Source organism: Culicoides brevitarsis, chromosome 3 (genome assembly GCF_036172545.1).
Source record: "Culicoides brevitarsis isolate CSIRO-B50_1 chromosome 3, AGI_CSIRO_Cbre_v1, whole genome shotgun sequence".
Lineage (NCBI taxonomy): Eukaryota > Metazoa > Arthropoda > Insecta > Diptera > Ceratopogonidae > Culicoides > Culicoides brevitarsis.
Window position 1 is genome coordinate 3,288 of NC_087087.1, and position 23,308 is coordinate 26,595.

At 29.6% G+C, this 23,308-nt stretch overlaps 3 protein-coding genes across 6 annotated transcripts; 2 read left to right on the forward strand and 1 right to left on the reverse strand.

Annotated features, from left to right (window-relative positions):
- Positions 1-388: 388 nt before the first annotated feature.
- On the forward strand, positions 389-2,677 carry LOC134834960 (toll-like receptor 13). Of its 2 annotated transcripts, XM_063849796.1 has the most exons (3): positions 389-766; positions 1,257-2,290; positions 2,391-2,677. In XM_063849796.1, the coding sequence occupies exons 1-3, from the start codon at positions 744-746 to the stop codon at positions 2,453-2,455; spliced, it is 1,122 nt and encodes a 373-aa protein (XP_063705866.1). In that variant the 5' UTR covers positions 389-743; the 3' UTR covers positions 2,456-2,677. The 2 variants fall into 2 exon arrangements, with proteins under 2 accessions (XP_063705866.1, XP_063705867.1); XM_063849797.1 differs by lacking the exon at positions 2,391-2,677 and having other exon boundaries at positions 1,257-2,353.
- Positions 2,678-4,648: 1,971 nt separating this feature from the next.
- LOC134833572 (protein phosphatase Slingshot) lies at positions 4,649-16,194 on the forward strand. 3 transcript variants are annotated; one of them, XM_063847935.1, is made up of 9 exons: positions 4,649-4,783; positions 6,835-6,884; positions 7,590-7,923; positions 8,222-8,709; positions 8,780-8,845; positions 12,935-13,129; positions 13,193-13,462; positions 13,529-14,549; positions 14,612-16,194. In XM_063847935.1, the coding sequence occupies exons 1-9, from the start codon at positions 4,721-4,723 to the stop codon at positions 16,076-16,078; spliced, it is 3,954 nt and encodes a 1,317-aa protein (XP_063704005.1). In that variant the 5' UTR covers positions 4,649-4,720; the 3' UTR covers positions 16,079-16,194. The 3 variants fall into 3 exon arrangements, with proteins under 3 accessions (XP_063704005.1, XP_063704006.1, XP_063704004.1); XM_063847936.1 differs by lacking the exon at positions 4,649-4,783 and adding an exon at positions 5,104-5,331; XM_063847934.1 differs by lacking the exon at positions 4,649-4,783 and adding an exon at positions 6,250-6,499.
- A 309-nt stretch (positions 16,195-16,503) lies between these two features.
- LOC134833449 (homeotic protein labial-like) lies at positions 16,504-20,978 on the reverse strand. Its single transcript, XM_063847765.1, has 4 exons — positions 20,216-20,978; positions 17,032-17,115; positions 16,800-16,966; positions 16,504-16,726 (listed from the first exon to the last, which is right to left on the reverse strand). Exons 1-4 carry the CDS (start codon positions 20,976-20,978, stop codon positions 16,568-16,570), a joined length of 1,173 nt encoding a protein of 390 aa, XP_063703835.1. The 3' UTR covers positions 16,504-16,567.
- Positions 20,979-23,308: the final 2,330 nt, after the last annotated feature.

Below are 23,308 nucleotides of genomic sequence, written 5' to 3' on the forward strand. Positions count from 1 at the left end.
CTCGAAAGTAAAAATAGACCCGCGCGTTGTTAAGTTACATGCATGAATGGAACATTGCTGTTACAACAAATTAAATATACTATGTGAATCATGTTGGAATACGAAAACGCATAGAAGCACGTTAATACTTACTTACCTTAGTCTATAAACCGACATGGAGAATATTAACCAACGTTCGTTCTCAGCTGCTTGTGCTCTTTAGAATACAAAATGAACTCGTCGACGTTGTGCGTTTGCGTTGGAAAAATAAAGGGGAGAAACTCGGGAGTTGATACTTTTCAAAATAAAATTATTCATTCAATTTGAGTACGCATTTTGAACCGTCAACAACTACTTCGTTTGCAGCTGAATGTTAATATTATTAAATACAAAGTGTAGGAGAAAAAAAAAGTATATTAAATTCGGGAACGTGCGACGCGATAGTGTTTTTTTTTCTCTTTTTAAAAATAAGAAAACGAAGTGCTTAATTACCTTTTCACGTTTTATACACATTAAAAATAAGAAAAATATATTTATACAAAATTATAGTTAAAAATAGAGGAAAAAAAGTATATTTAAGAACAAATTATTTATAAACAAACCTTAAAAAAATATTTTGAACCGCGCCTTTACTGATCCATTTACTATTTTTGAAAAAAAAACAGAAGAAAGTTATATCTTTATACATTTTTATTGCCAAAGAAAGAAGTCAAAAGGTTGTACCTGTAAATTGATTTACCAAAACACTATCAAAAGTAACAACTATGGAGCAATCAAAGAAATTTTTGTGAGTATCGTTGGCTTCTGATGATTTTGTGAATATTTGCTGTACTGTACTATAAATAGAAATAATGGTGAAAATAATGATTGATATATAACGTTGAGTAAAATTGTTTGATTAAAAAAATGAAAAATCAACAAATATTTTTAAAAATTTTCTTACGTATTTATTGTAAAAAAAAATAAAAATAGAAAATATATGTTTAAAAAAATGCCCACAATTCATTCAAGTGTCGTACATAAATTTATAACACACTTCAAATCATGATAATATGTATTCATCAAACGACACACAGGCGCCCTGGTTTCTGTTCATGTTATTGTATTTACGAGACCAATGCTTTATAGTAGAAATATAGGACAGACAACTAAAATAGTAACAACAATTGGGGCTTTTCTTCGGGATAATCGCTGTGTGCTGTTTGCAAATTATTATTATTATTGAATGTTTTTTCTTTTCAATATTAATTTGTTCGTTTTTGCTTTCTCTGTTTCAGTACCTTTTTGATGATCTTCATACAACTTTTACACACAATCACAAGCAGTACAAACGACGTTTTGCGTTGCACCAAAGTACATAATGACAATTACTATTTGGGACAAGTTTGCATATTGATTGACAAACAAATTGATCGGAGCACGGATTGGAATGCACAACGTGTCGAAAATAATGCACGTCCCGAGCAAATTCGCACAGTTGTTTTTCAGGAATCGACGGTTACATATGTTCCAACCCAACTTTTTGAGAAATTTACACATGTAGATCGCGTTTACTTGAATGCAACGGAATTGGAAAGCATTGACAGTGATTCGTTTGATCGTGCGACAAATTTAAAGGAAATTTATCTAAACCAAAATAAACTTGCTGAATTAGGAGCTCGTTCTTTTAGTAAAGCTAAAGCTTGTCACATTTTGGATTTGTCGCAAAATAAGTTACAGCATTTAGACGATGCAGCATTTGAAGGATTGTCATCAGTGCGGAAGCTGTTGTTGAACTTGAATCGCATTAGCAGCCTTTCAGAAGACGTTTTTGCTCCGCTTATTCAGCTAAATCATCTTGATTTGTCCAATAATAACATAGAAATGTTTGCTGACAATGTTTTCGAACACAATCGTGCATTGCAATTTGTCGACCTCTCATATAACTCTATTAAAGTACTTAACATCAATTTGAAAAACAATCCGTTGTTGACGAAATTCCATGTATCCAGCAACGTTATTGAAAATGCAACAATTCTCCGCAAACCTAATGTTACAAATTCATTAGTTATTTACGCAGAAGACAACAATTGGCAATGCGATGTCTTGAATGCTACAGCAAAGGAGCTTGAACCACTGAATGTTCGCTTTACAGCCCTCCAAATGGAACGTGTCATCCGTGAAAACTCATTTGTAAATGGTATCGATTGCCATGCAACTTCATTCTTCGATTCGGCAAACGTTAATTGGCCAATTGTTGCTTTTGTCGTAACAGCTGCGATTGTATTCATTATCGGTGCTTTTGTAGCAATCTTCTGTTGCAGACGTAGAAGTAGATTATACAATTATATTCATGTGCTAGCTAAATAAACTGATGTCAATTTTTTTTGCTTGATTTTTTTTGCTTTTTATTTTTATTTCTTTTTCTTTAGGACGGCGTGGATCATGGTCCTCCGCCACACAATCCCATGCTACAGTAATTAGCGCAACATCGTAAATAGATTTTGAAAAATTTTGCAAATATATATAAACCACCGAAATTCGCTCATCCTATATGCACAATGAAGAAAAGAATTATAGAAATGCGTTATTGGATGGTAATCGCAGGCACAGACGTAATTATAATTATAATTGTTTTTTTTGTCTGTATAGTGTCAATAAATAATATGCGCTAACCATAATATTCTTAATTTCTCTCAAAATTGATACTAATTCTTCTTTAATATTTTTGTGTATTTAACAAAAAAAAAAAAAATATATATATATATATATATATATATATATTTATATATATTATAACAGTGCCTGAAATCCAAATGTTTAATTTGCACCTCACCTTCATCTTCAAATATTATTTCAAACAATTGCATACAAAGATAAAATTGTTGTCCGCTTTTTTCTTCTCAATGTGTCTTACAAAACGCTTTTATGTTGAAATTTAATACATCAAACATACTAAATAAAAATATTTATACTATATATAAATAAATAACTTAATAAAATTCAAATTATTAAAATTAAAACCCATTTATTTTCAATAAAAAAAATTAAAAATATTGTACTTTCCAATGTTAATTTTCTTGATATACATAAATCAACAAATCAGCTAAATAAAAGTTCTATTTTTTTAAGAAATTAATTAATTTTTTTTAAACATTATTCGATTATCATGTCGCGTAGTTTTTAACTTTTTTAGTAAATATATTTAAACAAATATTTGTACAAAAATAATTTATGATAAAAATATAATTATAATAACTTGAAGAAAAAAAGAAGAAATAAATATAAAAAGTGATTCTTGGTTCATTATATTATTATCAACATTAACAATTTCGTTACACAGTTAACTCATTGATCACACGAAAATGTTATTTGGTAAGTAAATTATAATTTCGTTGTAGCAAAGTGGTTTTTATCATTAGATCCGTTCAAAGAAAACTGTTCTTCACAAAAGTGAAAATATTTATTTGATTCTTATTACATTTTCAATGATCATTACATAATAAGTCATATATTTTTTTATGTACTTTGGATTAAAAAAAAGTTGGGCTCAAAAGTTACAATCATAAGCCGTAAAGTTTTTCAACTATCGCACTTATTTCTTCCATTTTCATTTCAGTATCCAATTAAAAATTAAAATGTTAAAGAATTTAAACATTTATAGAGCTTTATGAACTTTCAGTCTGATATTAAATTTTCTTGTATCGTATTTTTATAGTTTGAAATTTTTTTCTAAATAACATAAAAAGATTTTTAGTATTTGTTTCATTTACAAACCAACAGAAACATTTATAAATATAAACAAATCAAAATAATATTCATTATGAAAATTGTTATGCATGTTTTCGACATGTCTTTTATTATTCATAATACGGAAGGAAATTCGTGTTTACATTTTTATGAATATTATTCATTAATATCTTATATCAAGTTTTTCGTTTGATCAAAGTAGCATCTGCCGCGATTTCTATCGAAGAATAACTTTTAGATTTTCATCAACATGATTTAGATTTGTTTATTTTTATTCCGAAATATATGAGATTACCTCCGAAAGATGTAAGTATATCTGATTTGATCTAGTAGTTTGAAAATTCATAATTATAAAATAGTTTTAGGAAAATATACGATACATTCATTTTCTTTAAATGATTACTTAACAATGAAATAAAATGTTGTCTTCATGGAAAAAATTATTCGATCAGAAAAAAATCGTTTCTCTTGTATGATAAATAAAAAAGGAAACATACTTAATTTATAACATTAGGTTACATGTAAATGAAAAAAAAAAGAAATTATATTTTAAATTTTTTGACGAAAAATATTTGTATTTTTATTCTCAGCACACATTTGGAGCCTTAATGTGCGTGTAAATGAATCGACGACTTTTACAAAATAAAAAAAAGTATTTAACTGTAAGGGTTTTTATTTTATTCAATTTAATACTCTTTTTTTACAAATGTACTCATATTTTTTTTCTGAAATTAATGGGGGAGGAGGCAAGATACAGACCTCGACGTCGTTAATGGATGGCGTCGGAACATGAAAAACAATCGATCTGGAAGTCATGAAGAAATCCAAATGATTGCATCACTTTTATTCGTCTCATTGATGTATTTGTTTAGTTGAATTGGGTTGGCTGAAATCGATAAAATAACTCAAATATTTACAAAAATTATCCAAATACGTTCAAGTCTTCGTTTTTGTAAAGCTGCGAGAAAAATTGCAAAAAAAAGAGGAAAATTCAAGATAAAAAGCCAAATAAATGGCTTTAGTGACTGTGCAACGTACTCCTAATGGTGTTAGTTCTCCTCAAAGCTCGGCATCAGTAAGTAGTTCATAAAAAAAGAGTGAAATAAAAATCTGTGCTGTCGATTTCCCAATACTCGACAAAAAAAAAATAGAGAAACGTACAGCACTCCATTTATAGCCGTAAAATCAGTACAACGCGAATACACAACCAACACACAAAGACGAATAATGTACGAAAAAACCTTATTTTCCTACCAAATTAAGAAATTCTCTGTGGCCTATTAATTTTTAGGTTGTTGTACAAAGTACTTTTACTTGATATTTTTTTTAAATCCACGGACAATTCTTGACTCTCGTTGTCGTTCGAATGGAGAACAAAGTAATATAATAAAATGAATAGGAAATTGTGCAAAAAAAGTAGCATATAAATTATACGCAAGTAAGAGACACAGATGATGATGATGATGAAACAAATAAATAGGCACAAATGTACATATTGCAAAAACCTTGTTCAACATATATAAAGTATATATTTGAACATAAACGAAAAACAAAAGTTCAAGAAGTGAAAATTATAATTATGACAACAAATGTGTAGTAAAGAATCAAAATGAATGAATGCAAGTGCGTATCTATAAAAAGAAAAAGGGATTATTTTTAGCAGTTTCTCTATTTTTGTGCAAATTTTGAGAGACGACACCATGACTGGGTCATTTCTCTTTGAGTTAAAGCAAATAAATTTCGTTCTGTAGGTTTAGACTTCATGATAATTTTTTTTAGAGAGGGACAATAATTAGAGAGGGACTATGATTCAATTTTACTTACACACGCATATAATAATTTACAAGAAAACAATTCCATCCTAACATTACATTGCATTATTCTTCGCTCCCGACGAGATGTGAAAATAGCTCATACATGAGTTTTCCATCTCTTTTAACGTTCTCATGGTTGAATTTTCAGTTCGTCGTGAGATTTTGAATTGTGCAGATTGTATTTGCATGTTAAATCAATCTATTGCTGTGTGACAACCGATAAAAATTTTGTTACAAAAAAAAAAAAAAAAATAGACCGAAATTGTTGATATCTCAATGAAATTAATTTATTATGTAGTACGAACAAAACGCCTACACATAGACACAGCAAAATTACAGACTGCGATACAAACAAATATCGTCTGGCCAATATTCCGTTTGAAATTTGTGCATGTTTAATAATTTTATGCACTTTTATTAATCCAAGTAGCAAAATACCAAATACAGACATAAAAAAAAGTTATTAAACTAAAATAAACAAAAATAAAAAATTTCGTTTGTAAGATTGTTCGTTGTTTTTTTTTCAATATAGTTGTAAAAAGTTGTCAAATGAAAAAGTGCAATTTCGTACTATGATAAATATTTATCAATTAAAACAACAACAGAAAAAAAAGATATTAGGGAAATCAAGAAAAATAGACTTAAAATTGAAGTGATGCCAATGCACAAGCTGTAAAACAAAAAAAAAAAAACACATACAAAGAGTTCTTTATATAAGAATGGATTCGATATCAATAACGAATCCTCCATCCGTATATGTTCCTATGCGACGATGTCCTGTACGAAAATTTAAAAGAACTATTTCGAATACAACTGCAAATATTAGTGACACCCAAACACGGACTAAAAAGATAATTATGCAATTTAAGAGTAATAGCATTGATATTATGTCACAGCAAGAAAAACGATTGTCACAAATAATATTGAATGATAAGCCAAATAATGCTGTAATAAAAAGTCGTAGACGAGGTGTCTCCGTAAGTCGATTATTAAATACAAAGTTGGATAACCGTAAGAATATGTTTCGAAAACCATACTTTGTTTTCAGTCAGTTGCCAAGCAAGTTGAAACGTCAAATTACTTAAATTTAAGCAAAAAATTACGGAAAATGTTATTATTGGCATTAGTTTGTTTATACTTCAAGAAAACTGTAAGAAACGCGCAAAAATTTTCTTTCTCGTGTTCTTTTTTTTGTAATTGCGCCGAAAATATATTTGTTTAAAATACATACATATATATAACAGAAGCACATGGAAATTCTTTTAAATATTTATTTAATTATTTATTTTGTACATTTTTTCTATTTTTACAGGAATCTGGAGGACCTGAAGAAGAAGATCGAAATAAATCAGGTATACGAAGGTATGAATACTTTTCTTTTTTTTTTTAAATTTCATCCTAAAAAGGAGAGGTGAAAGCAAACAATGCATCAAAAACAAACAAAGGACCTAAATATGTACAAATCTGATAAAGAAAGAATGTTTATTTATGAAATTTACATACAAAATTATCCGAATAAGAGCAGAGAAAATAAATGAAAATGTAATTTTTAATTGATACAGTATTGACTTAAAATTCATACGTTTATTATAATTATTAAACGAAATTTATTATAAATTATAAAACGAAAAAGTTGAAACATTAGGAAAACACCTAATACTAATGTAAAATTAAAAATGATCAACGTGTGTGTTTTGTTTTGAAAAGTACTACATAGGTCTTTAGGTCAATCTATCTTTGTATTGTTTTTTTTTATTATCACAAAACACAGTAACAAAAATATCGACACAAGTGTAGTATTGTAAAATGTGAATGTGTTATATATATTTTTAGAAAATGACTTATCCTTAGTATAATGTATAATGAATCAACAAAAGGGATGGAAATGGTGTAGTTTTCATTCAACTCTTTAATAATACTCAAAATCGCATATGAATGTCACTGCTTGTGATAAAATAAATTATGATTACATTCGCTTTCCTGTGTTTTTAATGACTTGAACGATGCTTTTTTATATTTTTACTGTACTTCATATATTTATATATATACTCTATTTTCTTGTTACAGTTTAAGTGAATGTTACTTTGCGGGAAAAGGCACAGTTTTGATGCTCGGTTCTAATGAACGCCTTGTTAGACCAAACAGCTCTGCATCATCTTCAAAATTAACAGAATCCTCACAGAAGAGAAGTAACAGCAATATGTCACAGTCAAGTGACTCAATTACAAATGTTACTCCAACTCGATCCGCATCTTCCGCAAGTCAAAGAACAGAAGACATGGCAGATGATAGTAATGGGATGGAAGAAACAAACAATACGAGCACAAACAGTGGAAATGACATACAAAAACATTTACAATCGATGTTTTATCTATTACGCCCTGAGGAAACGCTAAAAATGGTAGGTCATTTCGAAAGTAGCAAACATCTGTTCTTACTCGTGTCACACACCATAAAAGTCCCGAATCACGCATACTGTTTGTGTGTGTGTGTTTTTGTCAATTGGCAGCAAGCCAAGAGATTTGCTCAGTTTTTGAAACGACTTTTCCGCGTCACGATCTTGAACAATTTGGATTGCATTGAACGATGTTACTCGTTTTACGATAAATTTGTAAAATTTGTGTTTTTGTTTTCGTTATTTGACAATTTTTTCGTCAAAAGACCTTCATATTACGAGTTTTTTTTTGTTTTACTTTTAGGCCGTGAAATTAGAATCTATTCGCGCAGGTCGCACACGATATTTAGTTGTTGTTTCTCGTCCCGTAAAACGTAAAAAGCACACAACATCAACTTCACATCACATTAACAGTCAACAAAATACGCTTCATAAGCAACCATCTCCTGCAAATAATCAAAATGAAGAAACGTGTTCATGCAGGAAACATGGAAATGAAACTAATTGTGATAGTACTAACAACAACAAAAACTTCAAACCACCTTTCACACTGCCACTCGAAACTACAACTGATCAAAAGTCTTCGTTATCGTCAAATATTGCAGATGATAATGTAACGTGTTTAAATTGTCAAAAAAGCAATATTTTGGCGGATGAATTGAAGACAAAGGTAGATACCGAAGAAGAAGTTGAAGAATCTTGCTTATTAGGAATCGATTGTAATGAGGTTACGACAGTTGGTTTAGTTTTGAGAGTACTTGCAGACACAACAATTAGATTAGATGGAGATGGGTTAGTTTAAATCTTTATTTTATTTCTAATACAAATGTACTTTAACAAAAACTTTCCATTGTATTTTTAGCGGGTTCAGTGTTAGCGTTTGCAATAGAACTCACATCTTTAAACCAGTATCTGTTCAAGCAATGTGGTAAGTTAAATATATCATACTTCTTTAATAACTATATACATAATTCAAATTCGAATTAAACAAGTTATTCGCGAATCCCATCTAGAACACTTCTTTGTTAGTTTTTCCGACGAACTCATAAGAATCATCTACAACTGTGTGTCTCCTTTGAACTTTTGATTTTGTCAACAAATGTTTTAAATGCCCATTTGCTTCCAGTTGATGAATTATCATATTTACTTTGCTTCCATTATTGTTATTAACTTTTGTAGTTACTAATTTGGGTAGCTCTTCATTTTTCACATCATTAACTGAGTGTACTAACGTCTCTGATGTTGATTTTCGCTTTTCTTTCGTATCATTTTTATTGTTCAATTTTGTCTTAAACCAATTTTTTATGGTATATCGATTTATGTCTTTAGTAGGCGATAATGCAAATTTACTTGTTTTTGTTGTTATTTGATGCATTTTAATTGGAGTGAGAACTATGCCTTGTTGGCGAAGCTTTTCCTTTATTTCTTCCGTGTTTTGAACTGAAGAGCAAGAATCATTTTTAGAATTCGATCGACTATGGGATGGAGATGAGACATTCTGAACCAATAATGTTTTTTCCTTTTCTTCAGACTTTTTCTCTTCCTTCTTTGAGGGTTCATTTTTTTTCGTGTCATTCATAGAAACAAGACGATTATTCTTGGGGACATCATAATTTGGACAGACAACAATTTCAGAAGTTTTAAATATAGTTGTTTTAACAGGAATGAGAGGCATATCTTTTACGATGATCCTTTCTGATGTATGTTCTGAATGATGATCTACATTATCGTATGTCAAATCAAGTTTTTCTTTTTCTTCTTGAATTTCCATTTTTATTAAAGCTTGGCTAATATTATTGTCACGTGTGTTCAAAATATTATCTGGTTCTTCGTATATATCGTCACTCTTGTTTGACTTTCGATAAGTGATTGCGGGCGGCGTTGGTAATTTTCGTATGTTAACATTAACATTCACATAACCATGACTTTTATTTTTTAATGCATCTTCAATAACATTTATCCAGTTATCAGTTTGTTTTGAAGTCGAACATTGAAAATCTGTCGGCTTTTCTTCTTTTACTGAATAAATTCTGAATGCATTTACGTGATTTTTTTCCGGAATACGTTCAACTTTCTGGATTTTTATCCATTGATTCGGTTTCTTATCTGTTTTTGATCTATAGATGAGTATCCATTTTTCCACAAATATTGCAAAAATCTCCTTTGGCTTTCCAAAAAAGGATCGCCGTTCAATTTGCACTAATTCTCCATCAATTTTAATTCCTTTTACTTCCATTACTTCCTTTACAGTCATTTCCGTAAATGGACAACATTCGTTTTGAAAGTCTGTTTCGAATGAGCAATAGTCATAAGTTTGATCATGTTCATCTTTCTTTGAAGCTTCCATATTTAAATACGATGCGGATTCTTCATTTACAATTGACATGTTAAATAGTTTCCACAAATGATTACTTTTTACATAAAGTGATTTTCGTTGTTCATTCAACTTTTGTCTGTATTCTGACGTCAAAGTTGTTTCGTTGAAGAGATCATTTCCCAAAAACTGATTAACTCCCTCAAGAAACGACAAAATTTCCAAAAATAATTCACTTTTTGAAAGATCCATTGCTAAATATGTGATATCACTCTGTATTTGCTCCATTTAATTTTTACACTTTCATATATTCAGATTGACAAAAAAAAAAATATGTTTAGTGTTTTAACATTTGAACAAGACTGCTGATGACCGATTCCAGTTGATCTTTAAAATTAAATATGAGACCTTTAAATGAGTTAAATGTTTGTTAAAAGCCGTTTCAAGATGTCATAACGATTGTTAAACTTATGGCATTTGAATGGTTATAGAGATACCAAATTGCCCCCATATAGACCAACAGATGAGATATTTATGTTAGAGTGCGAACAATTACGTTCAATGATAGATATTTTCAATATAAAAAACTTAAAGAATGAGTAGAAACGCCTTTTTTTAAAAACTTATATAAAAATTGACCCTTTCTGATCTACATTTCTATACGAAAACGTGTGTTTAACTTATATGATCCGTTCATACACATACAAACTTTGTCACATATCTCCTGCGTTGCAATAATTAAATTTAACTCAACGCATCTAAATACGGCATATAAACACATCGAAAATTCTACATATAGATAATTTTAAGTTCCTGATATGAAAATACGATTATTGTCTTCTGAACCACATCTATTTATGCGTATTCCTCTTCATATTATAATTTTGAAGTGTGAATTATACTATCTTGCTTTATGATAAGATTGTTTCAAGAACTACTTTTTTTTTCATTAAAAACCATTATTAGTGAAATTCTCAAAAGGGATATCTAATATCGTGTGCCTTAAATTTAAGAAAATTGGTTCAAGTATAAGGAATCATTTTTAAGAATTTAATTTTCATTAAAGATTGTTAAAATCGAAAATGATGAATTAAAATCGAAAATAATGAATGAAAAATTGATGATCCTTAAGCTTGAAATTAAAAAAAAAAGTTATGAAAAATGCCTTTGGATGTCTTTTGGAAGGTTTTTAAGCTTGAATACTGACAAATAAAAAATACGTAAAAAAATACGTAAAAAATACGTAAATTTTATCTTGAAGGTATATTTGATGATCCTTAATGATCCGATAATTTTTATTTTGATGATTTATTTTGATGATCCTTAAGCTTTGAATACTGACAAATAAAAAATACGTAAAAAAAATACGTAAAAAATACGTAAAAAAATACGTAAAAAAATACGTAAAAAATACGTAAATTTTATCTTGAAGGTATATTTGATGATCCTTAATTGATCCTTAAGCTTTGAATATGACAAATAAAAAATACGTTTATAAAAAAATACGTAAAAAAAATACGTAAAAAATACTTAAATTTTATCTTGAAGGTATATTTGATGATCCTTAAGCTTGAAATTAAAAAAAAAGTTATGAAAAATGCCTTTGGATGTCCTTTTGAATATTGACAAATAAAAAATACGGTATATTTGATGATCCTTAAGCTTGAAATTAAAAAAAAGTTATGAAAAATGCCTTTGGATGTCTTTTGGATGGTTCTTAAGCTTAAATATTGACAAATAAAAAATACGTAAAAAAAATACGTAACAAAATACGTAAATTTTATCTTGAAGGTATATTTGATGATCCTTAATGATCCGATAATTTTTATTTTGAAGGTATATTTGATGATCCTTAAGCTTGAAATTAAAAAAAAGTTATGAAAAATGCCTTTGGATGTCTTTTGGAAGGTTTTTAAGCTTGAATACTGACAAATAAAAAATACGTAAAAAATATGTAAAAAAATATGTAAAAAATACGTAAAAAAATACGTTAAAAAATACGTAAATTTTATCTTGAAGGTATATTTGATGATCCTTAATGATCTGACAATTTTTATTTTGAAGGTATATTTGATGATCCTTAAGCTTGAAATTAAAAAAAAAGTTATGAAAAATGCCTTTGGATGTCTTTTGGAAGGTTTTTAAGCTTGAATACTGACAAATAAAAAATACGTAAAAAAAAATACGTAAAAAATACGTAAAAAAATACGTAAAAAAAATACGTAAAAAATACGTAAATTTTATCTTGAAGGTATATTTGATGATCCTTAAGCTTGAAATTAAAAAAAAGTTATGAAAAATGCCTTTGGATGTCTTTTGGATGGTTCTTAAGCTTGAATATTGACAAATAAAAAATACGCAAAAAATACGTAATTTTCATTTTGAAAGCATATTTGATGATTCTTAAGCTTGAAATTGAACAAAAGTTATGAAAAATGCCTTTGGATGTCTTTTGGATGGTTCTTAAGCTTGAATATTGACAAATAAAAAATACGTAATTTTCACTTTGAAAGCATATTTGATGATTCTTAAGCTTGAAATTGAACAAAAGTTATGAAAAATGCCTTTGGATGTCTTTTGGATGGTTCTTAAACATTTGAAAAATTTTATCTTCTTTAAATTTTTTTTTCGACAGTTTTTATAAAGTAACATTTTCAAAATGAATGAAAATTAATCAATACAATCTTTTTAATTAACATTTAGGTCCGCATTACAGACACTTCACAAAGTTTCTGGCAAAGCTCGCACTCAAAATTTATTTGCTGGAGGATCTTCGCATCAATGGGCACAGTATTATGAAGAAAATATAGGATCTGATCGTTCATGTTTGAACGAATGGCATACAATGGATTCGATTGAGAGTCGCAGACCTGCATCCCCAGATTCAATAAGATCAAAGTAATTTTATAATTTTTAATTAAAAAAATGATTCGTTATCGATTTTTGTTTTAATTATTACAGACCAACAGAACGTGAAGAAACAAAGAGAATTATTCGCGCACAACTGAAAGAAATAATCATGAGCGTTGATTTGGATGAAGTAACTTCCAAATATATAAGAAGTCGCCTCGAAAGTCAACTCAATATGGATTTTAGTGAATACAAGTCTTTTATCGATGAGGAAATGTTAGTTATATTAGGACAAATGGATGCACCCACTGAAATATTTGATCATGTATATTTAGGATCTGAATGGAATGCAAGTAACTTGGATGAATTACAGAAAAATGGGTAAGTGTTGTCTTGGCGCTTTGCTCTGAAGATTTTATTAAATCTTTGTATTCTTACCCCTTTTAGTGTTGGTCATATTCTTAACGTTACACGTGAGATAGATAATTTCTTTCCCGGATGCTTCGATTACTTTAATGTTCGTGTCTATGATGATGATAAAACAAATTTGTTGCGACATTGGGACGATACGTATAAATATATCTCACATGCCAAAGAAACACACTCCAAAGTGTTGGTTCACTGTAAAATGGGAATTAGTCGTTCAGCATCCGTTGTTATTGCGTATGCCATGAAGGCATATAATTGGGACTTTGAGACTGCATTGCATCATGTTAAGGATAAACGAAGTTGTATCAAACCGAATCGAAATTTCATAACACAACTTGAGACATATCAAGGAATGTTGGATGCAATGAAGAATAAGGAAAAGTTACAACGTAGCAAAAGTGATACAAATTTAAAGAGCACTAAAGATGCGAGACTTTTGCCGGGTAGCGAACCAACTCCGTTAATTCAAGCACTTACGGGAGATAAAGGAAAACGAGGAGGAACAACAATCAGTCAAACGGATGGAAGAGATCGAAAACAACGTAAATCATCAGAGAAAAAAGTAAAAAAACGACCACGAAGTTGTAGTCCGGAAAATAGAAAATCGACATGTACTCGAATGCACAAACCACATTCGATCTCATTAGAGCATTTGGCTGATCCAACTCGAAGCATTACGTGTAGTAGTGTGCATTGTAATTGGAATAAAACTGTGTTAATGCCGTGTGACAACGGACAAAATTATAGTGTAAGTCAAAACCAGATTGTTTATTTGGAGCAACAACGTGAAGAGAGTCCTGCATCAATTGTGCCATCTGTTAAATTGATTGTCAGCGAATTGGAGTCCAATGATCGAAAGGCAAAGGAAATCAAACGCAGTGCAAGTGTTCGAAGTAATGCAAGTGAATCGCAAAGTGCAGTAAAAGAAAATCTGGATCCGAGTGATGAAAGTGTTGTAAGTCAAAAACCTCCAAGTCCTATGTGGTCTGCATCATCACACGTTATTCAATCAAAATCGACTGTTGATGATAGGGAGCAAGTAAGTTTCGGTATCAAAATTTGTATGAATTACAATCTAACTTCTTTTTCCCTTTTTTGTAGGTCCTAATTAAATCCCCATCAGCTTCAGTTGTTACATTACGAAATCCAAATGATCTATTTTCCGCACAAGTTGATCGTGTCTTTGATCGTGAAGAGCGAAAACAACAACGTTTATCTCATATTCCTCCAAATGTTTTGGCAGAGTTGTCGGGTGTTGATGTATCTCGCAACAATTCATGGAGTAGCGTTGATTCTGCTGTCGTTATGGGCGAAACGCCTCGAGATATTCCAAGCCGTCACTCTTCATGGGGCTCGGGCGATAATAGTAGAAACACACCTTCACGAAACAGTTCTTGGGGATCATATGATATGCGAAATGCTATTGTCGGAAGTAATATAGATTCCGGAAATGTCAGTAGACAACATTCTTCCATAACAACTGAAAAGACGTCGGAAAAAGAAGATGTGCCATGGACTATATCGGGAACTGTAAAACGAACAAAACAAAAGATCGAAGAACAAACGACAGCATCTCTCGTAAAACGAATTTGTAATGATGAGGCGTTATCTAGTAATTCTGTATCGAACAAATCAAAGAAAAATAATAACAATAATGCTCGTAATCGTTGTTTAAGTGAAGAGGTTTTGTCAAATACGAAGTTAGATTCCAATGTCTATAGGATTCGAGGACTTTCAGCATCTGCACCTGAAACAGTTTCCGTTGGATTTCCATCAATATCGCCAGCATTTAGACAGAAAACGTTTGGTTCTGTCGATGAAACAGACGAATTGATTCAACAACAGCAATCTAAGACTGAAAATAAGAAGGGAAGTCGCCACGCTGGCATGGTAAAAAATCTAAAGATGAACTTCGAAGCGAAAGTCAGAGCTCCCAATGCACAAATGACACAATCAGCAGATAATAATACTTCCACAGATATTTCTACTTGCTGTAATAAAAAAGGACGTTCTTTGCCATCATCTCCTGTTCACACAGATGCAAATCAAAATAAAAGTACTCTATGTGAATCTAAACAGGAAGCTGAAGAAAATAATTTGGAAGATATAAACGTTCGCAATCTTGTCGATCGTTATGAGGAAACAAAGATGCGATCTACTTTGTATCGTAATTCATTTCCGTCATCTAAACGCAATTCCAGTATTGATCAACAACAAACACGTCATATAACACGACAACGCCCAATGTCTGTCCTCGAAAACACAAGACTGAATATTAACAACACATCTATAAATTCTGCAGCAAATATTACAACTACAAAGCCATTAATGATTAATCATGCGACAATTTTTTTAAAGGATGAACCACGAAGACCTCCGATGCCAAAATCTGGCTCGACAACGGGCAAATCATTATCTGTTCTGAATAAATCGAACAACAATAATGGAAATTCGGGAAACTCCGCAGCAGGAGGTTGCAAAAAGTTTTTACAACATGGAAGAACACATCCACTCGCAAAGCTTGAAAAGCAAAAACTTAACACAACAACCCCGTTCAATACGATGTAGTTTGGATGGCTCCTTATCAATCTCTCAGATTTTTATTTAAATTTTATTACTTGTACCAAAAATTATTTTGTAAACAAATCTGTAATATCTGCAGAAATAAACAATTACTTTTTCAATATTATTTAGTGTAGTAGGTATATTGCACATAATGCCTCTGATTTTTTTTTATAATGCTTTTCCCAATTTTTGAAATCTTTACTACTGAATACATTTATATGATCCATTTATAGTAATTGCTTACGATATAGCTAAAACTCTGATTTATTAATAAAACTATGAATTGTGTAAAGCAACCTTTGCACAAGTGAAACGTTAATAAAGGAAAATCAATATGTACATCAAAAAACGAAGAATAATTGTTTCAATTCTATATATTTATGAATTTGTTTGCTTTTTTTTTTTAATTATTTTGTAATACTGTCTTTTTAGTTAAAGTTTAAAATGATTCTTATTTTCTATATCTAAACATAATTCATTTTTAAATATTTATTATTCTGATTCTCTACTATTTTCGCCGCTGCCTCCTTGTGAGGATGATGTAATCAACGTTGGATTAGGTGAACTACAGGAACTTGCTTCTATTGGAACAAGCCCTTCTTTTATTCGTTTCTTTTGTTTCATTCGGCGATTCTGAAACCATATTTTTACCTGCGTAAAAAAATGTTCATATTTACAACAAAATTTCGGCAATACATATCTACTAAATGAAAAAAAAACTTACTTGCGTCTCATTCAATTGCAAAGCATTTGCAATTTCAATTCTTCTTGCTCTCGTTAGGTATTTATTAAAATGGAATTCTTTTTCCAACTCCGTTAATTGCTTATTTGTAAAGTTAGTACGACCTGTATTGTTGTTATTGTTCATGAGAACAGCATTTGTAGCATTACCTTTGTAAAGTTATCAAAGAAAATAAAACAAATAAGAAAAAACACGATTGATAAGGTAAACTCACTTAATAACGAATTAGGATATCCTTTGCACATTTCAAGTTGATGTACTGGAAGAACGTAATCTTGCATTACGGGTGATTTGGAACCTAAAAGAGAAAAACATTTTTTGAGGTTTGTAGCTTATTGATGCATTGAATGTTGATAAAAGTTGAATTGATTTTATCGAATTTCTAAAGAAGACTCAATAATAAAGAAAAAAAATCAATAATCTTTCTTGCTATTTGATTTTAAGTTTTTTTTTTATATATTAAAATATAGTATATATAAACCAGCATATGAAGACATTTGCAAGTTCGTAAATAAATAAATTTATATTTTACGAAAATTCGTTTTGTCGTTTTTTCCTTCATTTTTGTATGTATGTGTTTTCTATGAGGTACGAAACCCCATATGAAATGTTGTTTAGAAAAGATATTAAATATTACAACAAGAGAGAGAAAGTATATAATGCAATGTGTCTGTCAGAATGACTGATCACCAAAATTTATTTTTTTTATCATCATAAGTCACCACTGTTCACATGTAAGTTATTCGCATTTTGAGTGAATGAAATAGAGATGTTTAATTTTATATTTGTATGTGAGGATTTTTGCGAGTGTTGTCAATCTGAATTACGAAAAATTTTGAGCTTTAATGCAAGATGAATGTCAAAAATAATGGAGATGTTCATGAAATTCAAATTGTGAGTGATGATTAACTAATGTACTTGAAGGACATTAAACCCTTTTAGATATGACTCCAGTTTGACCACCCATTGAGAATTTGAAGCGCATTACTTGAGCAAACAATTACGTAATCTAATCTATGATATACTTAATATCATCAAATATATATTTACTCATTCTAAATGACGTAGGCTACATGGAATATTTTTTATTTGCATAATATAACGTGATACTCTTATAATAATTGTAGTATCTGTTTTATATACTACTTTGTTTTTTATACGAAAAACAATTTTTGATTCCCTATCGAAAAAACATCTAAAACTTGTCAAAATTATCAACAAGTAGGTGCTAAACGACAGTAAACTTTGAATGACTATTTGATGGTTGTAAAGCTTGAAAATTAAAAATATGTTTAAAACCCAAATTAAAAGAGAGCATTTAGACTTTCAGCATATGCTACAATTCGAATTTTCTTGCTAATTCAAGGTATGTTTTGATTGAATTTTTAGATTCTTTGGCAAGATAACGTACATCTTCTTTCCTCTGTACTTATCATTCTTTCGTTTGTAAGCCATTAAATATCTATATAGTTCAATAATTTTTAAAACTGACGTTAGAATCTACAAAGTATTTATTTTCTGATTTATTTTTGTTTGTTCATAAATTTGATATTATTTTTATTTATATTTGTTTGTGATGTAACCGCAAAACACATTTTTATATGATATAAAATATGAAGAGGACAATCACATTTTTTTTTTTGATAAGAATCAAATTTCAGTTCAACTTTTGTTTTGAATTTTTTTTTTAACTTCCTAATGTTATGTTCAAAATGAGTCATATGTCAAATAAGTCTCGTTCGTAAACATAAGTAGCATTACAAAAAACGTTCATATACCTATACTGATTCATTACTTAATTGTTGTAATGCAAGTAATGTTTTCCATATCTAAACTTCAGATCAGGAATAAATTAATCAGAAAAAATTGAATGAAAAAGGGGAGTCTTTATGGATGACTTTGAATGTGAGTTTCAATAAAATTTGGATTAAATGATTTTCGTTTAGTTCCTGTAAACTCTTTAAACACTAAAATTTTATTATAAATCCCCTTAATATTTTTCAATGATACCAACATTTTTCTTAATCCTTTAATTTGACTTCCGTAATATTGCTTTTCATTCTAAGTTGACTTGAATTGAATGATTGGCATTTGTTTCGTGCTAATTAAGTTCTCCGTCTTGAATAAACGAATGAAAAAAAGGTTATAAATTTGTCACCCGAAATTACAAAAAGATTAATAAAGTTAAGAAGCGAACAAATTGATTACAAAGTTATTTATTTAATAAACAAACGTTTAAGAAATTCAGAATGAGTTTAAGCGACATGAATAAATAAATGCGATTAAATTGATTATTTGGCTTACACTTTTTGACAGGTTTTCATTGATAAACATTTTTAACACTTGTTGAAAATATTTTAACAGAATTACAGGATTTTTTTTTTCATTTTATCTTTGAAGAATTGAATTTATTAAATTTGAGCTATAAAAATATTAACAAAGAGAAACTTTTAGATAAAGCAAAAGTTAAATGAAGTACATAAATGACTGAAAAATGTTTGTTTTGTTGAACATTTTTTAATTTCTATTTTTTCACAATTCTATAAAATACGAAATTCAATTTAAACTGTTCATCAATCATTTTTCATGTTATTTTACACTCAATTACGGTTTATCAGACGTTGTTAATTAATTTAATCATAATTACGGCAATCACAAATATACATAGGTATATGAATAAAATTAACATGAACTTGCTCGTACATTACAAACCCTAAAATGAATTATGAATAAAAGGAAAAGTTAAAGCAAAAATCGATAAAGTCAACTTAATTATTTCATTTTCTTTTTGTTTTATATTATGATGAGTGCCGTCGGTGACGATCATTATTATATTATTTTCTATTAAAGATAAGATTTTTTTAAAAAGGAGCATCGGAAATGGCTCTTTAAATGTTTGGCAGTTTGTTTGAAAAATATTTCAATTTTGTTTTCTGAATCACTTATTATATAGAATCACTTAGACACAATATTATGAACGCTTTTTGTCAAAGCAAAAATAAGCGATTAAATAAATAATGGAAATAAATAAGTACCTAATAATAACTTGCTTTAATTCAGTAAACCAAACTGTTTTTTAGGCATGAACACAGTCAGGTACTTACAGTAAAATTTATATGTATATTCAAATTCAAGTTGGGGGTGCAAATGACCGACCAATGTTGTGCGATTCTTATCAGTTTTTTTTTTTGAATGAACGTACTTATAGTTAAATAAATACAAGTATAAAATGCTGTTTGAGTGACATCGACATTTATTAGCATTGCATTGTGTTCGAGTGTAAATGTCGTATCACGAAATGATATTAGCATAAAAAATTCAAGAATAATCCACGATATTAATTTGTGAACATTCTACTATGTATACACATAAAAATAAAACAATATCTAAGAACTCACTTTGAGGCTTTGGCACATTTCGTTTGACTTGCATCCATTTATACGTTGGCGCTTGTTGTTGTGTTGTATTAGGAACTGAAGTTGTCTCATTCAAGACATCATTTTGTTTAATAATACCCGTTGTTTGTGTCGTTGTTGGTATTGTGTTTGTCATTCCATATCCTTGACTTGAAGAGGCATACTTTCGTTGATCCATTTTGACATCAACTACATCACCCATTGACGAAACTGCTTCTGATGCGGAGAAAGAAGACATCGACGGATGATGATGATGCCAGGTTTGTGAATTTGTGTAACTCGAACATTGTGATATACTTGCGTGATGTTGATCATATTGTGAATTTGGCATGCGTAAGCGATCTTCATAACTATATCCTGCCGTTCCTGTAGTTGAATACATGTAATCTAAATTTGTGTAACTCAGTCCGTTATCTGAACTGATAATATGATGATCGGGAGATGGAAGCGACGCATTGTAAGAAACTGGATTATTTTGACTATTGTTACTGTTACTACTATTGTAGGAGTTTTCATAGTACGATTCGCTAATTACGGGACTATTTGATGTTGTTATTCCATATTCCAAGAGATGAGAGTGATGATGATACAAAAGACCCGATGCATGGTTGGGAGTTTCATGCAAATGAGACGAAGTTGTTGGGTAATGCATAATATCGCTTGTCGCTGGAGCAGATGCCATACATGCATTACGATACGTACTTTCATGATCGCTGCTATAAGGATTTGCACTAATATTCATCATTTTTTATGTAAAAAAAAATTTTAGCCAAAAATATAATTTAAATAATTTTCATTATATCTATTTAGGTATGTATTTTTTTTAAATTTGGCTTTTTATCACTTTTTTTTTTTTGTTTGAATTATGTCACTAAAATATGATTTTTCAATTTTTTCTGCTTTAAACACGACTTGTTCAATGGAGTTTTCGCTAAGCACTGCCTATTCGTTCAACAAAATAACAGTCGAATAGCTTATTTTTGTATAAAAGTTACTAAAGGAAGCTCTGACACACAAATTTCATTCAAAAGTACATCGACACACGATTCCATGCAACGTCTATATCTGTTTCACTCATTCTTCATTGAATACTGTGAGTGTGCATGAAATAAACTGTCGAGTTCAGTGTTTCATTAAATCAAAGGGGCGTTCTTCTACCAGCATCAAATACGAACCAATGTTTATTCAAGAATAAAATCAGTGGTCCACAAGGAATAGATGACATGGATCTCTGTGCGTTTTTTCTACGGTACGCCTTTTTATTACAGAATTACATACAATATTTCGTTAGAGACAAAGAATAATGGTCGAAATGCAACCATGTTACATGTGAAAATACTAAAAGGAATAAAGGATACGCTTTAAATTAGTTAGTTACAGCACGTCTATGATTTTTTGAACATATTTTATGTTTCTGTTGATTATATAAATTAATATTATAACAGTATGAAATGCTTTTCAAAAAAGGCAAAATTATTATGTGACAAGTCCCTATGGGATGAAGATGATGAAATAAATGAAACAGTGTGAATAATTACGTGATGATGAGCTTTTTTTGTAAATGGGTCATACATTAAATTTCAGAATATGAAAGAATAATAAGTAAAATATGTGTAAGATTAAAGACTTTTTTCGTTTCGTTTATTTTTTTCGATATTATACAGAAAAATTTTCTTGTATTAGGCATATTGTAACCACTTTTGTTTGTTTATCGAGAAACCACACAGCAATTGTTTATTTAAGATATTGTGACACAACATTCTATCACTTTGAAATCTTATCTAAAACATGTTTTTTTGGAGACAACTTTTACGCCAAATAACATGTTCCCGTAGAATTAGATCGCGTCACACAGATATCTTCTCTGATAAATTGAATGTTACCAGAAGCCTAATTGAAAATGACAGAAATACCTTTGGTGTCATTTTTAGACAAGAAAATGATTAATCATCACGTCGATATACAATTTTTCCATGTGAACAGAAGCTATTTGTTCTTGTGATTTACTATGATTGAAAAGAATTTCAGTTCAATTTTCGGCAAAGTCCTTCAAGCAGCAATAGCTTCAAGTCGCCAAATCGAACGTTGTTTTTTTTTTATCTCCAATATCGAATTTTTTGATTGACACAGATTATGACTCAGCCACAATTTAAATATTTTTGGTGCAATCGAGCAAGTAGTCAAAGACGAACAAATATATAAAGGAAAAACAATGATTATTATGAACAGAAAATAAAATGTATATCGAATATGAAGAGATCGTGTAACAAAAAGATAAAAGATTGATATGTGATACGACAAGTAATACAGACATCATCAGACAGCAAAACGATTTGAATGATTTTATGTCTTTACTACTTATACAGTTTTTATGATCTTGATGTTTGTAACATGCTCATTTCAGTTGTTATTTGTTTTTTTTTTTATTTCAAAAACAAGCAACCGCAGTCATACTGTCTTCTTAAGACATCAACTAAGCGGGTGAAAAAGAAACACGATGACGATGTGCTATGATCTTTAAGAATAAAATTCAAAAAGGAACGTACGATACAATGATTTGGAATTATTTTGATTTGCTCAATGATTTTACGGTCTCTTTCTTTAAATATTATCTAATCATATTAAAACTACACCCGATGGTAAAAAATGCGAAGAAAATTCTCTGAACAAATACATATATATATATAACTCTACATTCAATACAAACTCAAAATGCGCTTTATTATTATTTTTTAAATGTTTTTCAAAAAACATTTACGACTTGATACCAACAACTGCGTGATATTCGATTGTCTTAACATGATTTTCAATTTGTATTTTTTTTTGTCTGTAAAAAAAAACAACAAGTCACAAATAAATGAATGACAGGCTCTGCTTGATGAAGAAGCAATTTTTAATCACGACTTCGTAAACGATCAGAAAGAAAGTTATCATTTAAAATGGTTAGTCATGGAAAAGCTATTCTTGCATAAAACAAACAATAAGTACAAATCAAATGTCAAATCATTTTTTGATAATTTCTTATCGATTTTTAACACAAATACGAGTAAATCAAAGTTTTCAATCAGCTGATAA

Excerpts from the sequence above, each read along its gene's own strand:
- LOC134834960 (XM_063849796.1), top strand. The coding sequence starts at position 744 with ATGGAGCAATCAAAGAAATTTTT. Across the intron at positions 767-1,256 it reads GAGCAATCAAAGAAATTTTT|TACCTTTTTGATGATCTTCA; the intron begins GTGAGTATCGTT and ends TCTCTGTTTCAG. Across the intron at positions 2,291-2,390 it reads CTTCTGTTGCAGACGTAGAA|GACGGCGTGGATCATGGTCC; the intron begins GTAGATTATACA and ends CTTTTTCTTTAG.
- LOC134833572 (XM_063847934.1), top strand. The coding sequence starts at position 6,287 with ATGCGACGATGTCCTGTACGAAAATTTAAAAGAACTATTTCGAATACA. Across the intron at positions 8,710-8,779 it reads ATTAGATTAGATGGAGATGG|CGGGTTCAGTGTTAGCGTTT; the intron begins GTTAGTTTAAAT and ends TTGTATTTTTAG. Across the intron at positions 13,130-13,192 it reads CCAGATTCAATAAGATCAAA|ACCAACAGAACGTGAAGAAA; the intron begins GTAATTTTATAA and ends TAATTATTACAG.
- LOC134833449 (XM_063847765.1), bottom strand. The coding sequence starts at position 20,978 with ATGATGAATATTAGTGCAAATCCTTATAGCAGCGATCATGAAAGTACG. Across the intron at positions 17,116-20,215 it reads AAATGTGCCAAAGCCTCAAA|GTTCCAAATCACCCGTAATG; the intron begins GTGAGTTCTTAG and ends TTTCTCTTTTAG. Across the intron at positions 16,967-17,031 it reads ATATCCTAATTCGTTATTAA|GTAATGCTACAAATGCTGTT; the intron begins GTGAGTTTACCT and ends AACTTTACAAAG.